Source organism: Lynx canadensis, chromosome A3, assembly GCF_007474595.2.
Source record: "Lynx canadensis isolate LIC74 chromosome A3, mLynCan4.pri.v2, whole genome shotgun sequence".
NCBI classification, from domain to species: Eukaryota; Metazoa; Chordata; class Mammalia; order Carnivora; family Felidae; genus Lynx; species Lynx canadensis.
Window position 1 is genome coordinate 47850736 of NC_044305.1, and position 24619 is coordinate 47875354.

General features: G+C 45.3%; 1 protein-coding gene across 1 annotated transcript; it reads left to right on the plus strand.

Annotated features, from left to right (window-relative positions):
* The first annotated feature begins 13452 nt into the window (after positions 1-13452).
* On the plus strand, positions 13453-24099 carry GZF1 (GDNF inducible zinc finger protein 1). Its single transcript, XM_030310216.1, has 6 exons — positions 13453-13486; positions 15866-17264; positions 18616-18710; positions 20299-20466; positions 21219-21376; positions 21930-24099. Exons 2-6 carry the CDS (start codon positions 15889-15891, stop codon positions 22278-22280), a joined length of 2148 nt encoding a protein of 715 aa, XP_030166076.1. The 5' UTR covers positions 13453-13486; positions 15866-15888; the 3' UTR covers positions 22281-24099.
* Positions 24100-24619: the final 520 nt, after the last annotated feature.

Genomic DNA, 24619 nt, shown 5'->3' on the forward strand with positions numbered 1-24619 from the left:
AGCAGAGGAAAAAAGAAATTGGGTGCATCAGAGCTTTGATGCACTATGGAACTAATCCAACCACAAAACCCATGTGCACCACCTCCAGGTCTTCTGGGAGTCAATTAATCTTTTTTAACATGCAAGACAGCTTGATGGGCCTTTCAGCAACTTTCAATAAAGTTGTCCAATCAACATGAATCACTATTACTTTTCATTCATCATAGTGATAATGGACCAAAACATTTTGTTGTACTCCATGTTGGCCAGAGTCCAGGGAAAAGAGCATTCCTGCTCAGTTGTTTGGGGTGTTGATTAGTCCAGGCTCTTCTGAGGTCAAGTGACATTTAAAATCCACCTCTGGGGGCGCCTGGGTGGCGCAGTCGGTTAAGCGTCCGACTTCAGCCAGGTCACGATCTCACGGTCCGTGAGTTCGAGCCCCGCGTCAGGCTCTGGGCTGATGGCTCGGAGCCTGGAGCCTGTTTCCGATTCCGTGTCTCCCTCTCTCTCTGCCCCTCCCCCGTTCATGCTCTGTCTCTCTCTGTCCCAAAAATAAATAAACGTTGAAAAAAAAATTAAAAAAAGATAAATAAAAAAATAAAATCCACCTCTGTTATCTTTGTAGTTCCATTTCTATGTACAGGTGACCCTTGAACAACATGAGTTTGAACTACATGGGCCCACTTATATGTGGATTTTTTACATTACAGTAAATGCATTCTTTCTTATGATTTCCTTAATGTTTTTCCTTTCTCCAGCTTTTTTTTTAAGCATATAGTATATAACACATGTAACATAAAAATATGTATTAATTGACTGTTTATATTATCTAGTCAGCAGTAGGCTACTAGTAGTTAGGTTTTGGGGGAGTCAAAAGTTGCATGTGGAGTTTTAACTGCACAGGAGTCACTGCCGCTAACCCGTGTTGTTCAAGGGTCAACTGTATGCATGTTTTGCAGATCCGATTGGCCATATACACACACATCTTCATACAAGATAATTCATCATGGCAGTCTTTGTGTTAACAGTAAAACATCTCAAATGTGCAAACACGAAGAGATTAAGGAAATTATAATATTCCCACAGAATGGATTATTGTGCAGCCTTGAAAACAAGTGGCAGACCTGTACATGATATGAATGGCATGAAATAATCTTTGAGATTCATAATAAAGAAGTTCAAATTCTTTGTAGAACATTAACAATAGTAATCACAGTCAGTGAAATCAGTATCCCAAGAAATTTTCAAGGTGTTTTGCATTATTTCCAACCTCATTTTATAGATGAGAAAATCGATTCGTGTTTTTTAAAAAAATGGGATTCCATATAGGCTTGCTCTGTAAGCATGGACCTTCTTGAAGGATTGGCAAAAACTTCACAATGGCTGTCCTTAGGGCTTGGATTCTAGGGTTTTAATGTGGGGACAAGGCATTTGCTGTTGTATGTTCTCAGACTCTCCATTTTTTATAGTGTGCGTGTCTTGCTTTTCAATTCAAATTTCATTTAAGAATGAGGAATACGTTTTCGCAGGCAGAAGTAAAGGACATTCAAGTTGCAGGCATCCACAAGGAGAGGCCTCACTTCTCCCCACAGAACAGCCAACCTGCGCCTCACCTGGAGCAATGAAGTCTCCAGGTAGATGTTTCACTGAGATACATTGGGATCTCGCCAAAAAATCCACATTTAAAAATCACCAATTAACCTTGTGAGAACTAATTTGAAGTTCTAATCTGCCCAAATTTAAGGCGGGTGTTAAAACTCAAACTCTTGATTGACCCCCAAGTTGTGTAAATATGTTTAATTTGCTCTCCTGACGTAACCTACTACTTTGTAGCATTTTGGAGCCCGGGCACCCAACCATTAGGAAAATCATCCACTAGGCGGCGCCTTTGGTACTCCAAGAGAGCCCAGACCCCGCAGGGCTCTAGGTCGCAGCGGCCTCCGCCCCTGAGGGGCCTGCTCTCCCCTCACAGGTGCGCGTAGGCCGCCCGCAAACCCGATGCCCGGCCGATGCTCTGGGCTTTTCCGTTCGGCTGACTGACCGTAGTGCTTCACGAGCGAGAGGGAATATAAAGCGATTGAGGGCAGCTATGCAGGGGAGAGGTGGAGACTACAAGCCCAGGCCTCGCTAGCCAGCAGCGAATGTCCAGACGCCTAAGCTTCCTTCGCCCATGCTTTAGCGGGACTTCCCGGGTCTCACGGATGGTGGCTAACGTCATCATCTGGCGACCACCCAGACCGAATTGTAACACTGCAGAGACTCACAACGGCGCGTCCCACGTGACCCAGCGCCCCAGCTTCGCTTCAAGCCCTCGGAGGAGCCCTGAAAAGGAGAGAACCTGGTCCCGGCGGGGTGGGGCGGGGCCGGCGTCCCAATAGCCAATGGGCGGTGAGTACCGCGGGTTTGAACCGCCCCTCCCCGGCGTTCCCCGAGAGCCGGTTGAGAGCTCCTGGAGAGCGGACTCTGGCGGCACAAGTTGAATGGCTGGGCCCGGGGCGGTAGGCGGGGCTGGCGCCAGGTGGGCGGGGCGGGCAGTCATGGGCGTGTCTCCGCACCTCTCACTATGGTGTAGAGCTGGGGGTGTAATTCTTTATAGTTCTTTATAGTCTAGTTTTATAGATTTGTGCTCTTTTTTAATGTTTGCTTTTTATATTTAGAGAGATATAGCAGGAGGAGGGGAGGGGCAGAGAGAGAGAAGGAGGGAGAAAATCCCAAGCAGGTTCTGCACTGTTAGCAGAGCCCCACATGGATCTTGACCTCACCAACTGTGAGACTATGACCTGAGCCAAAATCAAGAGCGGGTGGCTTAACCCACTGAGCCTCCCAGGAGCCCCGTTAGATTTGTTTTTAAATCAGATAATTTATGAGAATAGTGTAATCTTCTTTACTCATTATGATATAGGGAGCATTTCCCCAAGCCACTACAAGTTTTTCGGTTTTATTGAAAATAAATGACAAAACTGTATTTAAAGTGTACGATGTGATTTGATAAATGTATACATTGTAAAATGATTACCACTAGTTCCAGTAAATAATTGTAAACGTTACTTTAATGACCACATAATAAGCCAATGCATGGCTATATTGCAAATTATTCAGTCATCTTATGGGTGAGTAGGTTTTTTATAAAGTTTTAGTAATATAAGTGCACTCCAGTGAACGCCTTTACGTGAAAATTGTTCACTCCCTTTTACTTCTTCAGGATGGCTAAAGGGTGAGGACAGTTCCATGGATAAACATACAGATAGTACATAGATAGATTTTTTTTTTCCCTAACTGCCCCTGAGATTGCATTTCCCATGCATACTTGTGCTGAGTCAGAGGTTATGTTTAACTGTAGGTCAATTTGTCCAGACATTGGTTTGTCATTGTTTTTATAGTATTCCATTTGTCAGTGAAATCTCTGCCATTTGTACTCCTGTGTGTGAATTGCCTATTTGTGTTCTTTGCTAATTCTGTATTGGGTTGTTGGTGGGTTTTTTTCCTTATTGATTTTCAAAAGTTCTTTTAAAAAGCTTGATGTAATTTCCATCTGGGAACCTGATTATGTAGCATTTCTAAAGGGAATTGAATATAAAGTTTATGATAATCATGTCTGGTTTCTTCACTTGGTCAGGCACTAAAGCTGTTATGACACCCATCTGTGCTTCGGCGGTGAACCAGTGAATGCTAACTTAACTTGGGCAGAACAGGGATCCTAGGTGCTCTTGTCCACATATGTTGTTTTGTGTCTACTTAGACTTCTGAAACATTCTGAATACTTCATGTACTGTTTTAAACACTTACATGGGATCCTTGATAGTGATAAAGTAAGATTGCAGTAGTATTACAACAAGGTTTTATTTTAAATTGTTCTGTAAAAAGTGGTCCAATGCCCATTTTGACATTCTGTGTTGAAGCAAAGTTGATTTAAAAGCCGGATTAAATTTATCTAAATGTAATGGCTGGATTAAATTTATCTGACCATGATGTGCCTGATGAGAGGAGATATGCATTTTTAACTCTTACTGGAATCTGAGCTCTTTTCAAAATCAAGTGCCATTTGTTACTGTGTTTCTCGTCTCCCATCATGAGTTATCATTTAGACTTTTCCTGGAGACATTTATATTTGGGGTCAATCCTGAGCCCTATCCTGACAACTATTGTTTTTAACTATGGAGAGTATTGAGAGCTTTGATAAAACTATTGAGAACACCATGCTGAAAAGATTATATATGTGTAAAAATCCCTTGCCTAAAAGTGCTTCAATCCATTGGTGAGGATATAGAAAAATTAGAAACATAGAAATACCACATGATCCAGCAATTCTGCTTTTAAATATATACCTGAAAGAACTGAAAGCAGGGACTCAGATACTTGAACACCAATATTTATAGCAGCATTATTCACGAAAGCAAAAAGATGGAAACAACCCAAATATCTAACAACAGATAAATAAACAAGAGTGGTATATACATACCATGGAATATTATTCATACTTAAAAGATAATGAGGTTTTGACACGTTTTGACATGGATCAACTTATGCTAAATGAAATAAGCCAGACCCAAAGGCCACAGTTTTTATACTTCTACATACATGAGGTCTCTAGAGGAGTCAAATTCATACAGACAGAAAGTAGAGTGGTTGTCTCCAGTGCCTGGCGAAAGGACAGAATGGGAAGTTATTGTTAATGGATACAGAGTTTCTGTTTGGAATGATGAAAAAGTTCTGGAGATGCACAGTGGTGATGGTTGTAGAATATTGTTAATGTACTTAATGCCACCCAAGTATACACTTAAAAATGGTTCGACTGGTAAATTTAACATTACATATATTTCATCACAATTAAAAAAAAAAAAGGATTCAATCCAGAACCATGGTGAAATGATTTACAAATTCTTGAAGGAGCAGTGCCTGCAATTTAAAAACACTTCTTAAAAAGCAAATGACCTTTTTCCAGCTCCTTCACCTTTAGTGTTTAGACTGTTGCCAATTTTTCTTAATACCTATAGTGACCTGGAAGTCATGCCGCTGTTGCTGGCAAAACTGAGACTATGCGGCTGATACCTTGCCATTTCTGGCAGGCACGGGCAGAATCTCATGATCCTGTGCAACGTGAGCTTAGGCCAGTTGAAACCAACAACCTCCATTGCTCTGTTTCCAATCAAAGCCATCAAGCACATCAAACCAAAAACTTTCAACAAACCACATCTCAGAGATCTGTATGAAGCCTTGTGCAGAAACCATGTCCCTCTGTCAGCTCAGCTTTGCCACCAGCTAGTGTGTTCTGACAGAATATATCAGTGGTCCCCACCCCGGAGTCCAGCAGAGATGAGGTCTGGTGTGAGTGAACATTGGTGCAAGCTGGGAGGATGCAAGGACGTTTGGAAGTGAGCAGAGGTTAACCTTAGGAAAAGTGAAACTTTGGCCTAGACATATAATTTTCTTAATGTTTAAACACTTAAAAAATAAGTCACAAATTAATATCTGCTGATATGAGATAGCCTGAGGCCCTGGTCATTCTCTCCCTTTAACAGATGGGCCTATGGAGGCCTGTGAATACTTTGAAACTATGTGCAGATTTACCTCTGGTTGTATGGTTGCTTTTTTTTTTAATGTCTATTTTTGAGAGAAAGAGAATGCACATGCGCACAAACCAGGGAGGGGCAGAGAGGGGTCGGGAGAGAGAATCCAAAGCAGGCTCCAGGCTCCTGAATTCAGACAGGAGAAGCAACAAATAGTCATTTGAAATCGTGTAGTTGTCTCCAGTTTGGCTTCTTCAGGGCATATGACAATGCCCATATCCCAAATCACCATGTCCAGGACAGCACTGAAAGTCAAAAGTCTGTCAACCAGACATACTAACCATCAAGCAAAAGAGTGAGGAGGCTACAGAAAACAGGAAAGGCTAGGAAGCTGCATGACACCTGCTATGAAATTTCCAGGGAGCTGATTACACCGGAGGCAGTTGACAGCCTAGCAGCCTGGCAGACCCTGTGCAAGAGATAATGAGTGGCCATTCCTTGATTTATTCACCCTCATTCCTTTATTTAGGAAGGACTTATGTGAGCTAGCTGCTAGGATTCACCATTCTGTGCTCATAAACCTCACAGTCTAGTGGGTGGGGGGGAGAAAGATTTTTAAGCCAACAGTCACCAAATAAGTATAAAATCATGCTTGTCATTTGTGTGATTATTGAGTGGTACCTGGTATTCTGTGAGCTTATGGGATGGGGCTCTGTCACAGTCAGGGCACTGGGGTTGGCTTTCCTGTAGAGGAGACAACTGAATTGAAGCTGAAGCGATATGTGGGAACTAAATGGGGGAAGAGGGAAGATCAGACCAGGATGTGCAAATGGCCTGTGCTGAGGGGATGTGTGGCCATTTCCAGACTTGAACCCTGGCCTGGGTGGCCAGGAGTATAGACATGCAATGGCAGTGATGTGGTCAGGCAGAGAAGGGCCAGATCCCTGACCTCTTGCATGAACCACACTTCTGAGTGTTCACTTTCGGAATCATGCAAACCAAAGATGTGGGACATTTAGGATGTTATTTAATCACACCCTCTCCAGTCCCCTTTTGATTTTTACCTGAGCTGGGAGGCTTTATGGTCTGGTCAGAGCTCGCACTCTAGGGCTTCAAATCCTGGCTCTTTGTTGGCTCTCTGTGTGATCTTGGGTAAGTTCCTTACCCTCTCTGTTCCTTTGTACTTTTGTGAGAAGAAATGAGTAATGCCAGCAACGTGCTTGGCATGGTGGCTCACTCACTGTAAACATGGAACACATTTTGTTCTTATTTTCATTATAATTAACCCGAAACGGGACCAGTTTGGGGGAGGTTGTGTTTGCAGGAGGAAGGCCACGCAGCTTCTAGGCTCACTGACTCCATGCCCTTCCACCATGTCACACTGTTTTCACAAAGGGCGAGTCCTTTTCATGCTGTAATTCTGTCCCTGAGCAAAAAAAATTAAATGATGGTCCTTAAAATTATATTCAATTGCTCCGGTTCTGCTTATTCCTTTTTTCCTCCTTCCCTGACCAAATGGAGAAGAAGAAACAGCTCTTGAGGCATGAAGTTGCTGCCTGGAGCCTCTGAATATCTTGCACGCCCCTACAGGCTGGGCCCATAGTGGGTGGCGATGCAGCACCTGGCTCCTTGGGGACCCTGGAAGCCCTTCTGGTCCACAAAGCATCTTAGCTGCTTCAAGGACTATCTCAGACATCAGGAGAGAGACTGCTTTGATGACACAGAGGAATGTGCCTCATTTCTAGAATTTGTTTACAGTGCACAAACTGTACCAGAAAATTTGCACCATATGAGAGAGATATCCGAGAGACCTGAGTGCTGGATATTTGTGAAGAAATGAGGGCAAACGGAAGGCTTGGAGGAAAATTTCAGAGCACTGGCTGTGTGAGTGGCTGGGGATGGGAAAAGTAGACTAGGGTGTCTGACTGTGGCATCTCCTGCCAGGAGAAAACTGTGGCATGTGTGTGCACACAGCCTCGCCAGCAGGTGGGCAGCTAGAGTGCCCTGATGCAAAGGGCCAGGTGGGGCAAGACTGGAAACTAGAAATGCCTTGGGTAGATGGAAGGGAGCGGAGCAGGTGGGGGCCACTACCGAGACAGTGAGGAAGCTGCCAGCCTTGCTGGGGAGGCCCATTTAGGCATGGCTACATTCTTCTTGGACCCCAGAGCCTGGAGAACCACAGGCAGTCCAGAATGATGGAATCCTTGCAGGTGGGATTAATGACCTCCAACTGCTCTACTGCTCGAAGAACAGCACCCCTCCCAGTGCCCTCCGACAACAGGATAGAGTGGCTTGTCCTCTGGGGGCATGAAAGGAGGAGAAGCTCCAGGCTTGTCCTTTCTGTCACCAAGTGCAGTGTACCAGGCACACGGGAACCCACACTACCAAGAAGGCCCTTAAATGTGGATGCTGCGGGGAGCCACCTGAAACACACACATTAGGGACTCATGTGTGTGTTGGGGGGGAATATGTGTGCACAATAAATTATGGCAGGTTTTGTCAGTGTTTTGTCAGAGTTTACACTTCTAATCACTTGGAGTGACTGTTGGAATTGCTTAGTGAAGAACTGGCAAAATAGATAAGACATTCAAATGGCAGAAATACTTGTTTAATCGCCAGAGAGCTAAGATTTATAATTTGATTTTAGAGTCTGTGTGCTGGACTCTTTCGTTTTGAACATTACAGTAGGCCAGGGAATCATCATCTAATGTCGTATTTATTTCTACGAAGTTGAACTTTGCACCAGACATTCCCTTGAAAATAATAGTAAAATATAAAATCCAATTTTAATAAAAACTCTATCAGAATTTTTACATTGTAGTGGTGTAGATTCATTAAAAAGGGACCCTCTTTCAAGTATAAGGAAATTTGAATGCAGCATAATGGACTCATATGAGAAAATTTGACACATATTTCAATATTGATTTGAGGACTTTGGAGAAGAATTAATTGAGGCCATGATTTAATAGGTTTTCTGTCTTGAGGGTATATCCTTATGCCAAGAATTTTCAGATAGGATCAGAAAGTGACAGAGTTAAAGTGAGGGGCGGGCAGGGGGGAATAGCTCAAGGTCAAGGTGACTACAGGATACGGAATGGTAGACTTTGTCCTGGTGTATTAGTCCAGGCTTTTCAGAGAAACAGAAGTAGGATAGAGAGATAAATAAGAGGAGATTCATGATAGGAACTGGGTCATGTGGCTCTGGAGGCCAAGAAGCCCCACAGTCTACTGGCTGAAGATGGGAACCAGGCATGCCAGTGGTATCCTTCAGTCTGAAGTCAGAGGCCATTGGTGTACATGGCCGGAGTCCCAAACTTCAAGCTCCAAGAGCAGAAGATGGATGTCCTGGCTCAAGAAGAGAGAGAATTTGCTCCCTCTTTGCCTTTTTGTTCCAGGTGGGCCCCCCAATGGATTGGATGCTGCTGCCCACACTGGTGAGGGTGGATCTTCTCAGTCTACTCAATCAAATGCTAATGTTTCCCAGAAACAACCCCACAGACACACGCAGAAATACTGCTTCACCAGCTGTCAGGGTCTCCCTTGGGCCAGTGAAGTTGGAACAAAATTAACAGTCACACCTGGGATGAGACCTGAGGCTTGAAAAATCGAGGGGAAGAAAAATCTCAGTTCTTGAACGGGGAATTTTGTTCTTCTGTGCATTTCATCCTTTATTCTCTCCATAAAGAAGGCTGCCACTTGGTCAGTAGCATTTCTGCTGCTGAATTTATGGGTGCCTGCCTCCTTCCCTTGACCTGGAGGCCCTCCACACAAATCTTGTGTACAGATCACATGCTTCCTTTTATGCTGTTGGAGAATTTTAATCAGTTCTGTCTGGTCTGTCTCTGGATATTTGTAAGATCTCTTTGGTTCTGTTGTTCTGCAGTTTCATTACATTGTATCTAGGTATGAATTTATTTTTATCCATCCTTCCCAAACGTGAGAGTTTCTGTATTTAGTTCTGGAAAATTATCAGTCAATATAGATGCTGGCAAGGATGTGGAAAAATGGGAACCCTCTTGCACTGTTGGTGGGAATGCAAACTGGTGCAGCTGCTCTGGAAAACAGTGTGGAGGTTCCTCAAAAAATTAAAAATAGATTTACCCTATGACCCAGCAATAGCACTGCTAGGAATTTACCCAAGGGATACAGGAGTGCTGATGCATAGGAGCACATGTACCCCAATGTTTATAGCAGCACTTTCAACAATAGCCAAATTATGGAAAGAGCCTAAATGTCCATCAACTGATGAATGATAAAGAAGATGTGGTTTATATATACAATGGAATACTACTTGGCAATGAGAAAGGATGAAATATGGCCTTTTGTAGCAACGTGGATGGAACTGGAGAGTGTTATGCTAAGTGAAATAAGTCATACAGAGAAAAACAGATACCACATGTTTTCACTCTTATGTGGATCTGAGAAACTTACCAGAAGACCATGGGGGAGGGGAAGAGGAAAAAAAAAAGTCACAGAGAGGGAGGGAGGCAAACCATAAGAGACCCTTAAATACTGAGAACAAACTGAGGGTTGAAGGGGGTGTGCGAGGGGGGAAAGTGGGTGATGGACATTGAGGAGGGCACTTGTGAGCACTGGGTGTTGTATGGAAACCAATTTGACAATAAATCATATTTAAAAATTATCAATCTCTTCAAATATTGCCTCTCAGTCTCTATTTTGTTTTTTCTTCTTGAAGTCCTATTATGAGTATATTAGACTTTAGTATTCTCTCCTCCCCTTCTCTCTCTCTTTCTCTCTGAAACATAAATAGACATTTTAAAAAATTAAGAGACATATGTCTCTGAAGGAACACAGGGGCAGCATCAGACCCTGGATCCTCAGTGGGAGCCAATCACAGGTAATTTGCTGGCTGTGAACGAGGAGGCAGCAAATTCATCTAATGCGAACTTGAAGAAGAGGAAAAAGATGAAAATCATGATGGAGAAGAGCACAGAGGTCAGTTCATCTTAAGAATGCTCTTTAGGACATATATTGCCTACAATGTATATAAAACTTCCTCTGAGCAAACTAAATTTGCTTTGTAGACAAAGATTTACAGGTCTTTTTCTCTTTGGCCATCAGGAATCTCAGAGCCAAATCTGAAGCCTGTTCTGGACACTCAAGGCATCATCTCTGCACCTCCTTTCTTCCTATTCTCTCTGCTTTATATTTAGAAGTGTTTCCTGAGCTTACAATCAGCAGAAGAAACCCAAAAGCCAGGACTGGCTGATCAGCAAAAAATTTAAAACCTCTCCATGAAAAGGAAAAACATACACAATAATGGAGATAGTTTGGTACTGACATTAGGATAGTCCCGAGGATCAACTGACAAAGTCCAGAAGTAAATGGTGGCCTTTACAGTCAAATGATTTTTGACAAGGAGACCAGGCAGTTTAATGGGGGAAAAGAATAGTCTTTCTAACAAATGCTGGGACAACTGGATAATCACGTTAAAAAGAATTAAGTAGGACCCCTATCTCATACTGTATACAAAAATTAACTCAAAATGGATCAAAGACTTAAATATAAGAGCTAAAACTACAAAACTTTTAGAAGAAAACAGGTATGAATCATCATGACCTTGGATTAGGCGACAGGATCCAAAAGTAACAAAAGAAAAAAATAGATTGGAGTCTATCAAAATTTAAAAGTCCCATGCTTCAAAAGACACCATCCAGAAAGTGAAAAGACAACCCACAAGATGAGAGAAATATCTGCAAATTGTATTATCTGACGAGGGACTTTTATTTAAATATAAAAAGAACTCTTACAACTCAATAATAAAATGACTAATAACTAAAAAAATAGACAAAGGATTAGAATACAAATTTCTCCAAAGGAGATACAGAAATGGCCAGTAAGCACTGAAGATTTAAGTGAGGAAGCAATCACCTTTTCGTAATGCAAAACAAAATCATAAATTAAAAAATCATTCTGGACTGGGGTACTGGGTGGCTCAGCTGGTTAAGTGTCTGACTTCGGCTCAGGTCATGATCTCATGGTTCATGGGTTTGAGCCCTGCATCAGACTCTGTGCTGACTGTGCAGAGCTTACAGCCTGCTTTGGATTCTGTGTCTCCCTCTCTCTCTGTCTCTCTCTCAAAAAAAATAAACATTAATAAAAAAAAATTTTTTTAAATCATTCTGGACCTTCTGGGGTCCAAGTGAAAACTGTGTTCATTCCAGTTTCCTGGAAGCATGGAGTGCAAATATAGTGTGCTTAAGCAAAGCCACCTCTCACTAATTCTTCAAATACTGAGTACCTGCTCTACTATGTGTGGTAAGCTGGCTCCTGTTAAAATTAAAAAGAAAATCTTCTCCCAACCCAGAAATCTTCTCCATAAAGCTAGTACACACTTTTATTATTAAATAAGCATTAAACAAAAATGTGATGTGCATCACAGGCAATTGACAGAAACCTCACCCCTTCATGTTAGCTGTTACATACATATTTTCTGGTGTGATCTGTTTCATATATATTCTCAACATAAACAGTAATAACTAGTCCCCCAGTAAAAGGACTAGACAGCACTACTGATCACATGTAGTTCACCCTCTCTACCTGGTGACTGGGATGACCATCTAGGTTGGCTATTTAGTTTATCCAGAGGAAAAAACACGCTACTCATGATAGGAGTTAGTTGTGCAACTTGGAGCAAGGCGCTCACTAAAGTTAGTGTCCTAGGAAACTGGGAGGTTGGGTGCTCTCTCTCTGGATGTTTACACTGCAAACAGCTGGCTCCAGGGCCCTGGAGCAAGACTCTTCTAGGTTCTAGGTCTTAAAGCTGACCCAAGGCCTAGGTAGTCTTCAAAAGGACTTAGGTACATTTCAAAGAATACTTACAATGATCCCTTTTCTAAACTAAATGTTGAAAGAAAAAGGAGAGGTAAATATTTTCAAAAGGAAGAATTAAGCATCTTATTTTTTAAATGTCTGCTTTACAGTCCCACACATCACCAACACATCCTGTAGGTAAGACGACGCCCAGTGCATGGCTGGCCACAGAAAGCGGGAACAGGACCTTGAAAATCTTTACGGGTGACTCGAAGAGGGAAGCCAGGGTCTGGATTGAGAACTTTAAGTTTAGTTTAAGACAAGTCTTCCAAAGCAGGATTTTGATTAAGACTGCACAAGGATGCGTGGTAGCAGCAAGGTTTTGGGCTTAAGTGTTCGAAGATGGAGCATGAATTCTTTCCACCCAAGGGCGGCAGGGTCTTGGGAAGCTCTGTAATGACCACGTGCGACGCTGCAGACTTCAGGGATACTACACTGCACGCTGTAGTAAGGTGTGTGGTGTGCTCTCGGCTCTCGTGAGCTAGGGCGAACCCTGGGCAGGGGCCGTGAGGAAAGAATGCCTGCCGATCACCCCGCCCCCTCGCCAACCCCGTCCAGTCGCACGTGGAAGTCCTTTGTCCGCCGCCCGCTAGTCCCAGGACGCGCGCGGGACGCCTGCCCCTCCCCGGTGCCGGGCCGGCGTTGCAGACGGTCCCCTACTCCGCGTGGCTGACCCCACCAGGGACTGCGCGCAGCACAGGGGAATTGGCGCCGCGGGCTAACGACCCGAGACGAACCTGAACGTGACCACGCCCCCGCCCCCACGCTCACGTGACCTTCTGGGGCTGGCCCAGCCCCGCCCCCGCCGCGCCGTGAAACACTCTGAGACGCCCTCGTGGTCTTCTACGCAGGCGCAGATTTTGGCTCGCGGCGGGTGACGCAATCCTGCGCGGACTGAGAGACTCAGGCCCTAAGTGTACGTCGAATCACGTAACTTTCCCTGAACGGCCTCCGCAGTCGGACGTGCGCGCGCAGCCCCTCCCCCTGCCGCGGGAGGGGGCGGGGCTGTCTGGGGTGGGGCGGGGCCTGCGGCGACCAATCGGCAGCGTCCGCGCTAGTGCCGCGCCCCGCCCAGCCGGCCGTCGGTCCCCCGGGGCCTGGTCCGGCCGACGCGCGGTGGCTGCGGCGGCGGCGGCGGCGGCGGCGGCGGCGGCGCCGGCTGGGAGGTGAGTGTGCGGCCCGCAGGCCCTGCGGGCTCCTCGCCCCAGCTGCTGCCTCCCGACTTGTCCGCGTGCGGGGAGCGGGCCGGCCGCGCGTGCCCTCCGGGAGGAGCCGCGGGCCTCGGGAGCGCAGGAGCCAGGGACGGCCGGGAGTCGGAGGTCCAGGCCCGGTCACGCGGGCGCCGTGGACGCCCGCGGCCCAGCAACCACCGAGTCCATTTGCAGCGGGGGCGTGTGTCCCTCCCTCGGAAGTGTGCTGGTTGGAGGGGCGGAGGAGGCGGGGGCGTCCTCCGTTGGAGCGCGATGCCCACCCGGACGCGGCTGGGCGGGAGCGCCGCACCCTCCCCAGTGCGGAGGGGCCTCGGAGAGCCGCCGGCTGGAGCGCGATGCTCCAGACTGAGGTGCGGCCGGGTGCCATCCAATTACAGAGGGAGATGCAGCTGTCACCCAGGCCGGAGGATTCCTGTCGCCATGATCACTGCCTTTCCTTCCTGTGCTCAGACAGGATGGGAAATCTTGCTCAGAAATCACTTTGTTGATAGACTCAGAAATTACTATCAGGCCGCCTCTATGTTCACACGTCTGCCCGAGGTGCCGTTTGGCAGAGGTTTGGGAAAGTGGAGGGCTGCTGGTGAGTATGGGCATCATGCTGAGAAAGCCCTCTGCAGCCGTTTCTCCAAGGCTGGGGCTGGAATGCATGACAGTCCTTGGCCTATTGTTCCCCCCCCCTTCCCCCCAACACCATAACCCTTTACCTAGGCTTATCGGTTTTTTCAGGTGAGTGCTCAGGCTTCCTGGATGTTCTTGTTACAGTTGAACTCTCAGAGGGCAGTCTTTTTTCATGTTTATGGGGGGCTGGTGTTTGTAGGGAGCCAATTGTAGTGCCAGGTACTGGAAACAGTATCACTGGTGGGAATAGAGAAGTGAAGAGAGGTCAGGCTGGTTTTCCAGGGAAGATGAAGACAAGTTCTGCTCTAGACATGCTGAGTCTGAGATGACATCTAAGATCTGGCTGAAGGAGGACAGGTACTTTGGATGGGTGCTGGAGATTTAGGAACTAAAACATACTGGGAAGAGGAAGGGAGATTCAGGAGCATAAGCTTTCTATGAGAAGAAAGCACATAGAGAGTGTGAGAAGAGAGTAGTGCCAGTCAAGCAGAAGTGACCCTTGATGGTGTGGGGTGCCATGGAAGCCAAGGAGAGAAGACCTCTGGGTGGGGGTGAAATCTGCAGCATCCACAGCTGTGGAAAAACCTAGGGAGGAAAAGCAGCTCTTTGCATTTGGCATAGCTGAAGCAAGGGGCCTGCTGAGCAGTTTCAGTGCAAGTCAGTTCCACCAGGCCTAGCCTCAAACCTCAGTCTCAAGGTTTACCTTGTTCCTCTTTTGTGAAATGGGGATAACAGTAACACCCAGGCCTAGGAAGCCAGTAGCAAGTACCTTACAAGTCTCAGGTGCGCTTGTAAGCACTTGACATGCTTGTACTCACTGAAGCCTCGCATGGCCTGGCAATCTTCTACAAAAGAGCAGACTGTATATAGTTTAGAGAAATTAAGTTATTTGGTCACTAGCACAGCTCCTGAAAGTATTCTCATCAAGTGATAGGAATTCAAATTATGAGGTGTTTAGGGGTGCTGGAAATGGCCATGGATTATGGACTGCTTTTCCATGAAGTTTTCCTCATGGAAAGTAGTTATTTAGTTGGTTGTTTTCAAAGGCAGACATGATTCTCTAAGATTTGTTCTCAGTGGTAGCCATGTGTTTTGTTTTAATTATTTGGTTTCCTAGTCAAAGAGCTAGACATTATTGTTGCAGTAAATTCTATTACAGTTTTGAGGTCTGGGTCTATAAGGAAGGTAGAAAATGTTCTAGGTATGCAAGTTCCTGCCAGAATATATTTCATTAGGCCTCACTTTCGTCATTTATGGTTATCCCTGGGAGAAATCTTAGTATTATTTCTTTCATTAAATATTATCTTATGAGGGTACATCAAAACTTCACTTTAGAAACCCGCTAAGAAGTGGTATGATTTGGGGTCACCTGGGTGGCTGAGTCGGTTAAGCGTCCAACTCTCGATTTCGGCTCAGGTCATGATCTCATGGTTCGTGAGTTTGAGCCCTGCATTGGGCTCTGCGCTGACAGTGTGAAGCCTGCTTGGAATTCTCTCTCTCTCCCTTTCTCTCTTTCCCTAGCCTGCTCATGCTCTCTCTCTCAAAAATAAATAAGCTTTTTAAAAAATGTGGTGTGATTTATATCTTTATGTGAGGAAAGTTGGGTTTTGGTTGTTAATCAGCTCCTATCCTCTAGAGAACTGAAATAATTCTAATTTTTAATCCTTTTGCTTTAGTGGTTGCTCATGCATGAATAATTCTTGCTTCTGTTTTCAGAGCTGTTTTTGGAAAGAAGAAACATGGAAAGTGGTGCAGTTCTGCTGGAATCCAAATCCTCACCATTCAACCTTCTGCATGAAATGCATCAGCTGCGCCTTCTTGGTCACCTGTGTGATGTGACTGTCAGCGTGGAGTACCAGGGTGTCCGCGAAGAGTTCATGGCTCATAAGGCTGTGCTGGCAGCCACCAGCAAGTTCTTTAAAGAAATGTTTCTTAACGAGAAGACTGTGGATGGTACGAGGACTAATGTCTACCTAAATGAAGTGCAAGTTGTTGACTTTGCTTCATTTCTTGAGTTTGTCTACACTGCGAAGGTACAGGTAGAGGAAGATCGGGTGCAGCGAATGCTGGAAATGGCCGAGAAACTGAAATGTCTGGACTTATCGGAAACTTGTTTTCAGTTGAAGAAGCAGATGTTAGAGTCGGTACTTCTGGAGTTGCAGAACTTCTCCGAGTCACAGGAGGCAGAAGGGAGTAGTGGCTCCCAAGCCACCATTGCCCCTGACCCCAGGGCAAGTCCCACTGTGGACAGTCCTCTTGCTAACGGCCTTGGGGATTCCTCAGATCCCCCAGCAGAGACAATCAGCAATGGTGTGTTGCCAGATATGCCCCCCAGGAAGTCCAAGGAGAAACCAGACAAGAAAAAAGATGCAGTCAAGCCTCCCTACCCAAAAATCAGAAGGGCCAGTGGAAGGCTGGCTGGAAGAAAGGTGTTTGTGGAAATCCCTAAAAAGAAATACACAAGAAGGCTCCGGGAGCAGCAGAGAAGTGCCGAGGACAACATTGGGGACTACTGCAGCCCCCAGGACCCTAACCCGGATGCCATGGGTGCAGAAATGGAGCCCGTCACAAAACATGAAGAATGTGGCACGGCAGTGGAGGCAGTGCAGGTGCTGCCAAAAGTGGGTGGCCGGGAGGACGCAGGCCGTCGGGAGGAGGACGAGGACGAGGATGAGGAGGGTGAGAAGAGGAAGAGCAACTTCAAATGCACTATCTGCGAGAAAGCCTTTCTTTATGAGAAGAGCTTCCTGAAGCACATCCGGCACCATCACGGAGTGGCCACCGAGGTGGTTCACCGCTGCGATACGTGCGGCCAGACCTTTGCCAACCGCTGCAACCTCAAGAGCCACCAGCGCCACGTGCACAGCAGCGAGCGCCACTTCCCATGCGAGCTATGCGGCAAGAAGTTCAAGAGGAAGAAGGACGTCAAGCGGCACGTGGTGCAGGTGCATGAGGGTGGCGGCGAGCGACACCAGTGCCAGCAGTGCGGCAAGGGCCTGAGCTCTAAGACGGCGCTGCGGCTGCATGAGCGGACGCACACGGGCCACAAGCCGTATGGCTGCACCGAGTGCGAGGCCAAGTTCTCTCAGCCCTCGGCACTGAAGACCCACATGAGGTAGGGCCATGGCCACCAGCTGAAGCCGCTGCAAGGGTGCTTTTTACCTGGGATGCAGCCTCTTGATGTTCTGGAGACAGGTGTCGAGAGATCGAGGTGGTTCCAGGGTTTGACCAGTGTGGCCACATCTAGAACATTGTGTCTTAATCTGTGCCCTCTAGAAGTTGGGGGGCTGCTTTCGGACCTCTGTGAATTCTCTTCCTGAGTAGAGGTGTCTTTTCATTCAGCCTTCCTACAGGTCCCAGGCTGATGGCTGTCCCCCTCGCCCTGTGCCAGCACAGAAGCCTGGACACCGAGCCCTGGCCCACCCAGGCAGAGGCCACTGGGAACACCAGGTCTACCAGTCTGGTTCTGCAGCCATGCAGGCCAAGCTATCCTGATCTCAGAGTAGCCCCTGGAACTTACAGTGCCACCATGCTTGAGGGGCAGTTGAGCTCATCACCTTCATTGCTCTTTTCCTGACTGTTTATTTAGAACTTGGGCCTGTGACCAGCTGGGTCCCATGGTCCCACTAACGACCTCAGTGAAAGGCCATTTAGGGCTTTAAGACATTCCTCTGGTCTTAGGTGTTTGTTCTCTGGGCTTGGAAAGTGTGCTGTTGGTTAGCCCAACCTCCAGAATCAGGACAGTGTTTTCTGTTCATAATTTCCAAAGTATAGGTGGGGTACACCAGTTTTTAAGTAGGTGTCCTTCCAGGCCTCACTGTTTATGCTTGAAATCCAGACAGGCAGTTTCTCCTGTAGTCCAGACCTGCCTTCAGGCCGGGGCCAGTCTTTGGGGTGGTCACATGGCATTCATTGTCTTTTTACTCTATGTGAGAAGTTTAAAAACTTGGCTTAGGAAGTGCTTAGGGAGTTGTGGTCGATGGCTACTACATACTAGTTGGGAAACTAAAATGCTGAGGTGTCCTCCTCGGAAACCAGGCTTCTTCAGCATTTTGAGAACTGTTCTTTCTGGACCGGTCATTTTTGATCATGTGGTGCTTTGTCAGCCGTGGTCCCCAAGGTGTCTGTGGTTGATCACTCTCACAAGGAAGCTTTATACAAATGTGGCCCAGCACTATTCAGTAGTTAAGAAAGCGTGCAGAGGTGCGTGTCTGCCAGCCATGCAGTGTAAACCAGAGGGCGGTGAGGGGCTGTTCTGCCCCCCACCCCCCGGGGAAGTGCGGCAGCCTGCTGGCCCCTGCTGGAAATGGATCTGGGGACAGAGGTCACGGGCCTGTGTCTTTCCACTTAGGCCATTCTCATTCGGTCTCTTGGAATAACCACCTTTGCAGGCTACAGTGGAAATTGTATTGCAAAGTCGGCTTTGAGATACATCCTAAGTTATCATCTGAATGTTGTACTTTCAGAATTCATACAGGGGAAAAACCTTTTGTCTGTGATGAATGTGGTGCAAGATTCACTCAGAACCACATGCTGATTTATCATAAAAGGTGTCACACAGGTAAATACTCAATGCTGTTGTGATTGAATGTCTTTGTAGCTGTAGAAGAAACTGCCATTTAATTTAGAAGTTGGCATCTCCCAAAGTGGTGCAGGCTAAGGCCATGATATAGCTTTTCCATCTCATAAGTGAGCAAAAACGAGTAAATAAAATATGCCTCTGCCCCTGGTGCTGGCGTGCTTGAGGTAGCGGCCTGTGCACACTGGGAAGTGGAAGGTGGCAAGGGAGTCTTACATATGATGAGGTATGAAACAGTTCCTAGTGTTTTAGCCCAAAATTCCATTTCTAGGAATCTCTCCTGAAGAAATTGTTCAAAATATGGGAAAAAACTATATGCTGTCATCCACCTACTTGCTCTTTGTAATAACAGAGCATTGGAAACAACCTGATTGTCCATCCACAAGGAAGTGGTCCAGTAAACTGGTAAATCCATCTCCTGCCGGCTCCTGATGGGGCGGCTCTCAGGGCTCCGAACGTTATGAAAAACACCTGTGCCCGGATGTGGCCTGGAAAACGCACAATTATGCATACAGCTAATCCCAACTACATTGAAAACCTGCACATAAGAGACTAGATGAAAACAAATTTCTATGATGTATTAGGTAGTGGGATTATCTCATTTCTATCTTCTAAAATTTTTGTGATGTGATTTTATTATGTGATGCAGAAAATGTAAGTTGGCTTTATTCAAATTCAGCACAGTAATCCTGAGGTTCAGAACCTTGCTGTATACAATACAGAATCTAACTATTGTATGCTGCTGTTACCATGCTAACCCAGTTCTTTCTTACTTGCTTGCATTTTAAAATGTTTATCTCTAAACACTGCCATATGAGCCTCAAGTTCAAATGCAGGTGAAGCAGAGCCGAGGCATTTAATGATGTGAATTACTGAGACTGTGAAATGAGAATCAGTGCCTCATGGAAGATTGGGGGTGGAGGTGAGGTCAGGCTACACTGAATCATTAAGTAAGCACTGGTCATTTGATGAAAATAGTAATGTATTTGGGTTCTGTTAAAGGCAGTATTTTTATTTTGTTGTTTGTGAAATCAGGGGCACATCTAGTAATCAGATGAGTTTGATTTGTGGGATTAAAAGACTCAAATTATACAACATGAGGTGGGAACATTTTTGTCCTGTTATGTACTCTAGTCCAGGTTGATGGGAGTTGCTGCCTGAGAGCAGCTGTGCATACGTAGCCATGTAAACTTCCTATCCTCCCAAGGGGGACTTTTGTCCTGATAAAGTGCCAGAGGAGTGCTGCTTTGCAAAATCCAACAGTTCCCCCAAACAAGTTGTAAAATTTGTTTGGAATGACTGAATTTCCAAAATGTGGGCTGACTGAATGATCTAATTCTAGGCTAGTGGAATCCTTCTTGGGATTTCCAAGTGTATTTTACGTGAACTTTCAGCAGATAGCAGACATCTTACACAAATACGTGTTTTATGACAGTTTTAACTAGAAGATGTAACGTGCTGCCCAGCACGGCACTTTCGAGTTCATAGGTGATCTAGAGTGTGGGCCAACTCTTAAGAGTGTTCTGGTGCCTGTATCATTTCTAACTTTCTGTTTCATCTTTTCATGTAGGTGAAAGACCTTTTATGTGTGAAACATGTGGCAAGAGTTTTGCTTCTAAGGAGTATTTAAAACATCACAATAGAATCCATACTGGATCCAAACCCTTTAAATGTGAAGTTTGTTTCAGGACTTTTGCCCAACGGAATTCGCTCTACCAGCATATTAAAGTCCATACAGGTATGGCTGGAATGTAGCCAGGGAAGGGAGTTCAGTGTGGCAAGAATAATATCCCAAAGGTTTTAGATTCACTAGAAAATTATTTGGAGTTGAGCACTATTTTGTGTGTTGTGATAGCATTTTTAAATTTCTGAGTTTCTAGTTTCTGCCTCTGACAAACTGAAAAGGTATGAATGTTTGAATGTGGATGTGGACATGTGGACATTTGAACTTGGGGTAATGATCTACATGTTAGTGTATACACACACGCACAAATTCAGTTTCAGTGGGACTTGGAATTTTATATTCCGTTACTGTGGAAAACAGGTGAATTTCTGTAGATGTAATACCAGCTTTTGGCTTTGGCTGTCTTTGGGTGTAGGCCATAAACTCCTGTTATTCGAGGGATAGATTTGTACTTGTCAGTCGACTCTCCGGTCGTTCCCAGCGTAGCCTTCCTCCTGATGCTTTCTTTTTTTCTTTTTCTTTTTTTTAAAGTTTATTTATTTTGATATAGGGCGAGCAGGGGAGGGGCAGAGAGAGAAAGAATCCCATGCAGGCTCCATGCTGCCAGCGCAGACCCCAATGCAGGGCTTGATCCCAGGAACTGTGAGATCATGACCTAAGCCAATATCAGCTGGACGCTTAACCGACTGAACCACCCAGGCGCCCCTCTGCTGATACTTTCTAGTGGGCATGATTCCAGAGTGTATCAGAATTCAGTACAGTAGGCTGGAGAGATGAACCAGTGGTTTTCTTCTCTTCTGTCTCAGGGGAACGTCCTTACTGCTGTGACCAGTGTGGTAAGCAGTTTACCCAGCTCAATGCTCTCCAGCGTCACCATCGCATCCACACAGGGGAGAAGCCATTCATGTGTAACGCGTGCGGGCGGACGTTTACTGACAAGTCCACTCTGCGGCGGCACACCTCGGTAAGCAGTACTGTAGCTTCGGAATGACAAATCTCTGGGCCCTATGTACCCTTAACTCTAGACAGTCAGAAATGCTGGCCATCGTTCCATAAGGTGGTTATAGAAGACGACAGGTCTCTCCTTTTCAGGTTTTCTCTTCAGGGTGTATATTCCCAGTGTGAATGAAGAACTGAGTTTCAGGACTCTAAAGGCACAATCTATGATAAGTACTTCCTAACAGTAACAGTGGTGGTAGAAAGATGTTTGGCCATTAGTGAAAGGGTATTTTGTTGTGGTAGAAGCAAAATTAAGTTGAAAAGAGACCATTGTTTTAAAAGATGTACTTGTTCTTGGGGCGCCTGGGTGGCTCAGTCAGTTAAGTGTCTGACTTCCACTCAAGTCATGATCTCACGGTTCATGGTTTGAACCCGCATCAGGTTCTAGGCTGAATGCCTGGAAGCTGCTTCAGATTCTGTGCCTCTCTCTCTCAAAAATAAATAAACATTAAAAAAAATGTAAAAGATGTACTTGTTCAGAGACACGTTGTGATTTTTGTTTTGTGTTTGATTCGTAGATACATGATAAGAATACTCCATGGAAGTCTTTCCTTGTTATTGTAGATGGCTCACCCAAGAATGATGACACACACAAGACTGAACAGCCGGATGAAGAATACACACCATCCAAACTTTCAGATAAATTGCTGTCTTTTGCAGAAAATGGCCATTTTCACAACCTAGCCACAGTCCAAGCTAGTGTACCTGCCGTGCACGAGAACAGTTCTGCAGACACGGCTTGCAAGTCAGATGATTCTGTGGTGTCTCAGGACGCTCTGCTGGCCACCACCATCAGTGAGCTTAGTGAGCTGACTCCACAGACAGACCCGATGCCCACACAGCTTCACTCTCTGACCAACATGGAATGAAAGCTTGGAGTCACCTGCCAAGCAGATCCTACGCTGCGTCTCTGTGTGAGTGATCACTGTACACAAGTTAGCATCGGGGGCCAAGACCAAGAACTGTGTGGGCAAAATGGGCAAGAATAGCTTCTGCACATTTTCCTGAATCTCTGCTAACTTGCACGTCTTTATCAAAGCATTTTTAGAGCTTTCCCTTAAAAATCCCAGTCTGCATGACCTCAGCTACACTTGATCAAGAAACAAGGCAGTTAACATGACCTCACTTAATCCTGGTGCAGGTTGTATGCATAACCGTTCTATTGCTTGTCTTGATGTGTATGAAGTTTGGACAACTACATAACTATAGATCCAGAGCCCTGGCCCAGCTCATAAAGTTAGTGTTCGTGGTCTCCCTGGTCTCTCAGCCTGCCTTACACTTCAGTATGGGTTTATTACTCTGATACCTTTAGGCTATTAAGCTGAAATAAAACTGGGACCATGTTTTCAACTCTTTCCTATTGAACTGAAGCAAGTCTGATTTGCTCTGCGGACCCTTGAATGGGACTGAAGAAATGGACAGTTGCATCCATTCCCTTCCACCTCTTGTTTTGTAGGCACTGAAGAAGAAATGACAAATTGAACGCTTGCAGAATGGCTTAGTATACTCTCTACTCACAGCACATATGCAGCTAGGAAATCGGTCCTGGAATAACTGCTAAAATGAAATGTGGCTGGTGGGTTTCATTCCTAAAATCTGATTAGGTAAAAGCTGTCCTACCAAAGATTCTAGCAGCAAATGGTATAGTTGTTTTACAGAGGTGTAAAAGATTAATAAGCAAGAGGATTTAGAACACTTGAAACATCATGTAGTCCTTTTATTCACAAGTAGCAATGAGGTGGTCTGGCACATCTTAGAACACAGAGTGTTAGTATTTTTTGCTAGGTATTCTTGACTGACTCCGTGATGTTCAGAAACCCAGAATTTCTCATTCATGTATCAAGAGCTTGACACAGACAAGTAATTCCCAGAGTTTCCTTGGGAGCACGTGAGCATGTAGCAGAAGGGACCAAAGGTTTGGAACTTGTCTTTGATTATGCCTTAAGAGTGGATTGTGAAGAACCAGTAACTTTGTCTTATGTGCTTCTGAGGCTGACTCGTGCTGGCCTTTTGCTCAAAATGAATTTGCAATGAAGATAACTCTGCTGTATTTGCTAAGCCTGACCTTGGTTCCAGTGGCTTGGGTATGTTGCCACACGCTAAGTGCTTTGATTCATGTGTAACCCTAAACATGCTAATTTAAAAAGAGAACCCTGAAGAATTCTTTTATTAGTTGCTATTTTTCCTACATTTTAATTTATTAAACTTGCTGTGAAAACATACACACTTTCTAAGAGAAAGGCAGTTTATCCTGAGTTCCAGAATGAAGTCACACCTGCACTATGCCAGAGACTAATGCAGGAAGACATTCTCCCTAAATGCTTACTTTGTTCTAACTTGTGACATGTTAAACACGAAAGCCACTCTGAGATGTTTTAGGTGCTGATAAAATGTTTCACACTTGCTCTTGAAAATCACAGTACTGAATTTTCAATGATAACGTATCGTGGTTGTGTTTATAGAATAAAAGTGATGTCACACAACCAATTTTGTTCTCAGTAAGAGAATGAGCCTGCCCAGCTGATGTACTGTTTCATGGGATAAAGTCATCTTAATGAGAAGGAATTTAAATAATAGATTATTTTGTTACCTACTGGAAGAAATTTTGTCTTGAATTTGTTTCTTTAGAAATTCTACAAAAAGTCATTTACTGTGTTAATAAATGTTTGCTTTGTAAAAAGTTTTGCAAATCTGAAGTTTATTTCCGCTGTTAGAATTTAGGCTCTGTAGAAATAAGATACTTAATTGAAACAAATATTTTCTTCATTTCATGGGTAATGAAATTCAAAATCGGGGCCTGTAGTCCTAGGATTTGTCTCCGTAACTATCTGCACTGCATATGCACTCTCCACGTGAACACCTGGCTGTGAGGGATGCTGGCCTCGGCGTGCAGGGGTGGTAGCACGAGCAGCCAGGGCTCTGGCGTCTGCACAGAGGCCTCTTCAGTGTGATGTTACAGTTCCCATCACAGATGCGTCTCCAACTAGACCTGTTTCTGTCTTCCCAGGACGGTAAGGCTGCCTGGGAGAGCAGAAAAATGAAAAAACCTTGTAGAAGATCCAGCACAGCGGGATTTGTAGGGTGTTGCAATTTCTTAACCCAAGTACAGTCTTGCTGGGAAAAAGCAAGGCTACCCTCTGAGTATGTCAGTCCCAAATGCATGATTAGGAAAGTGTCTTGGGTGCTGGTGCTGCTTGTCCCAGAGCAT

Bases quoted from the DNA above. Each gene is read 5' to 3' on its own strand.
- GZF1 (XM_030310216.1), top strand. From the start codon at position 15,889: ATGGAAAGTGGTGCAGTTCTGCTGGAATCCAAATCCTCACCATTCAAC. The intron at 17,265-18,615 runs GTAGGGCCATGG...TTGTACTTTCAG, and splicing joins GCACTGAAGACCCACATGAG to AATTCATACAGGGGAAAAAC. The intron at 21,377-21,929 runs GTAAGCAGTACT...TTTGATTCGTAG, and splicing joins CTCTGCGGCGGCACACCTCG to ATACATGATAAGAATACTCC.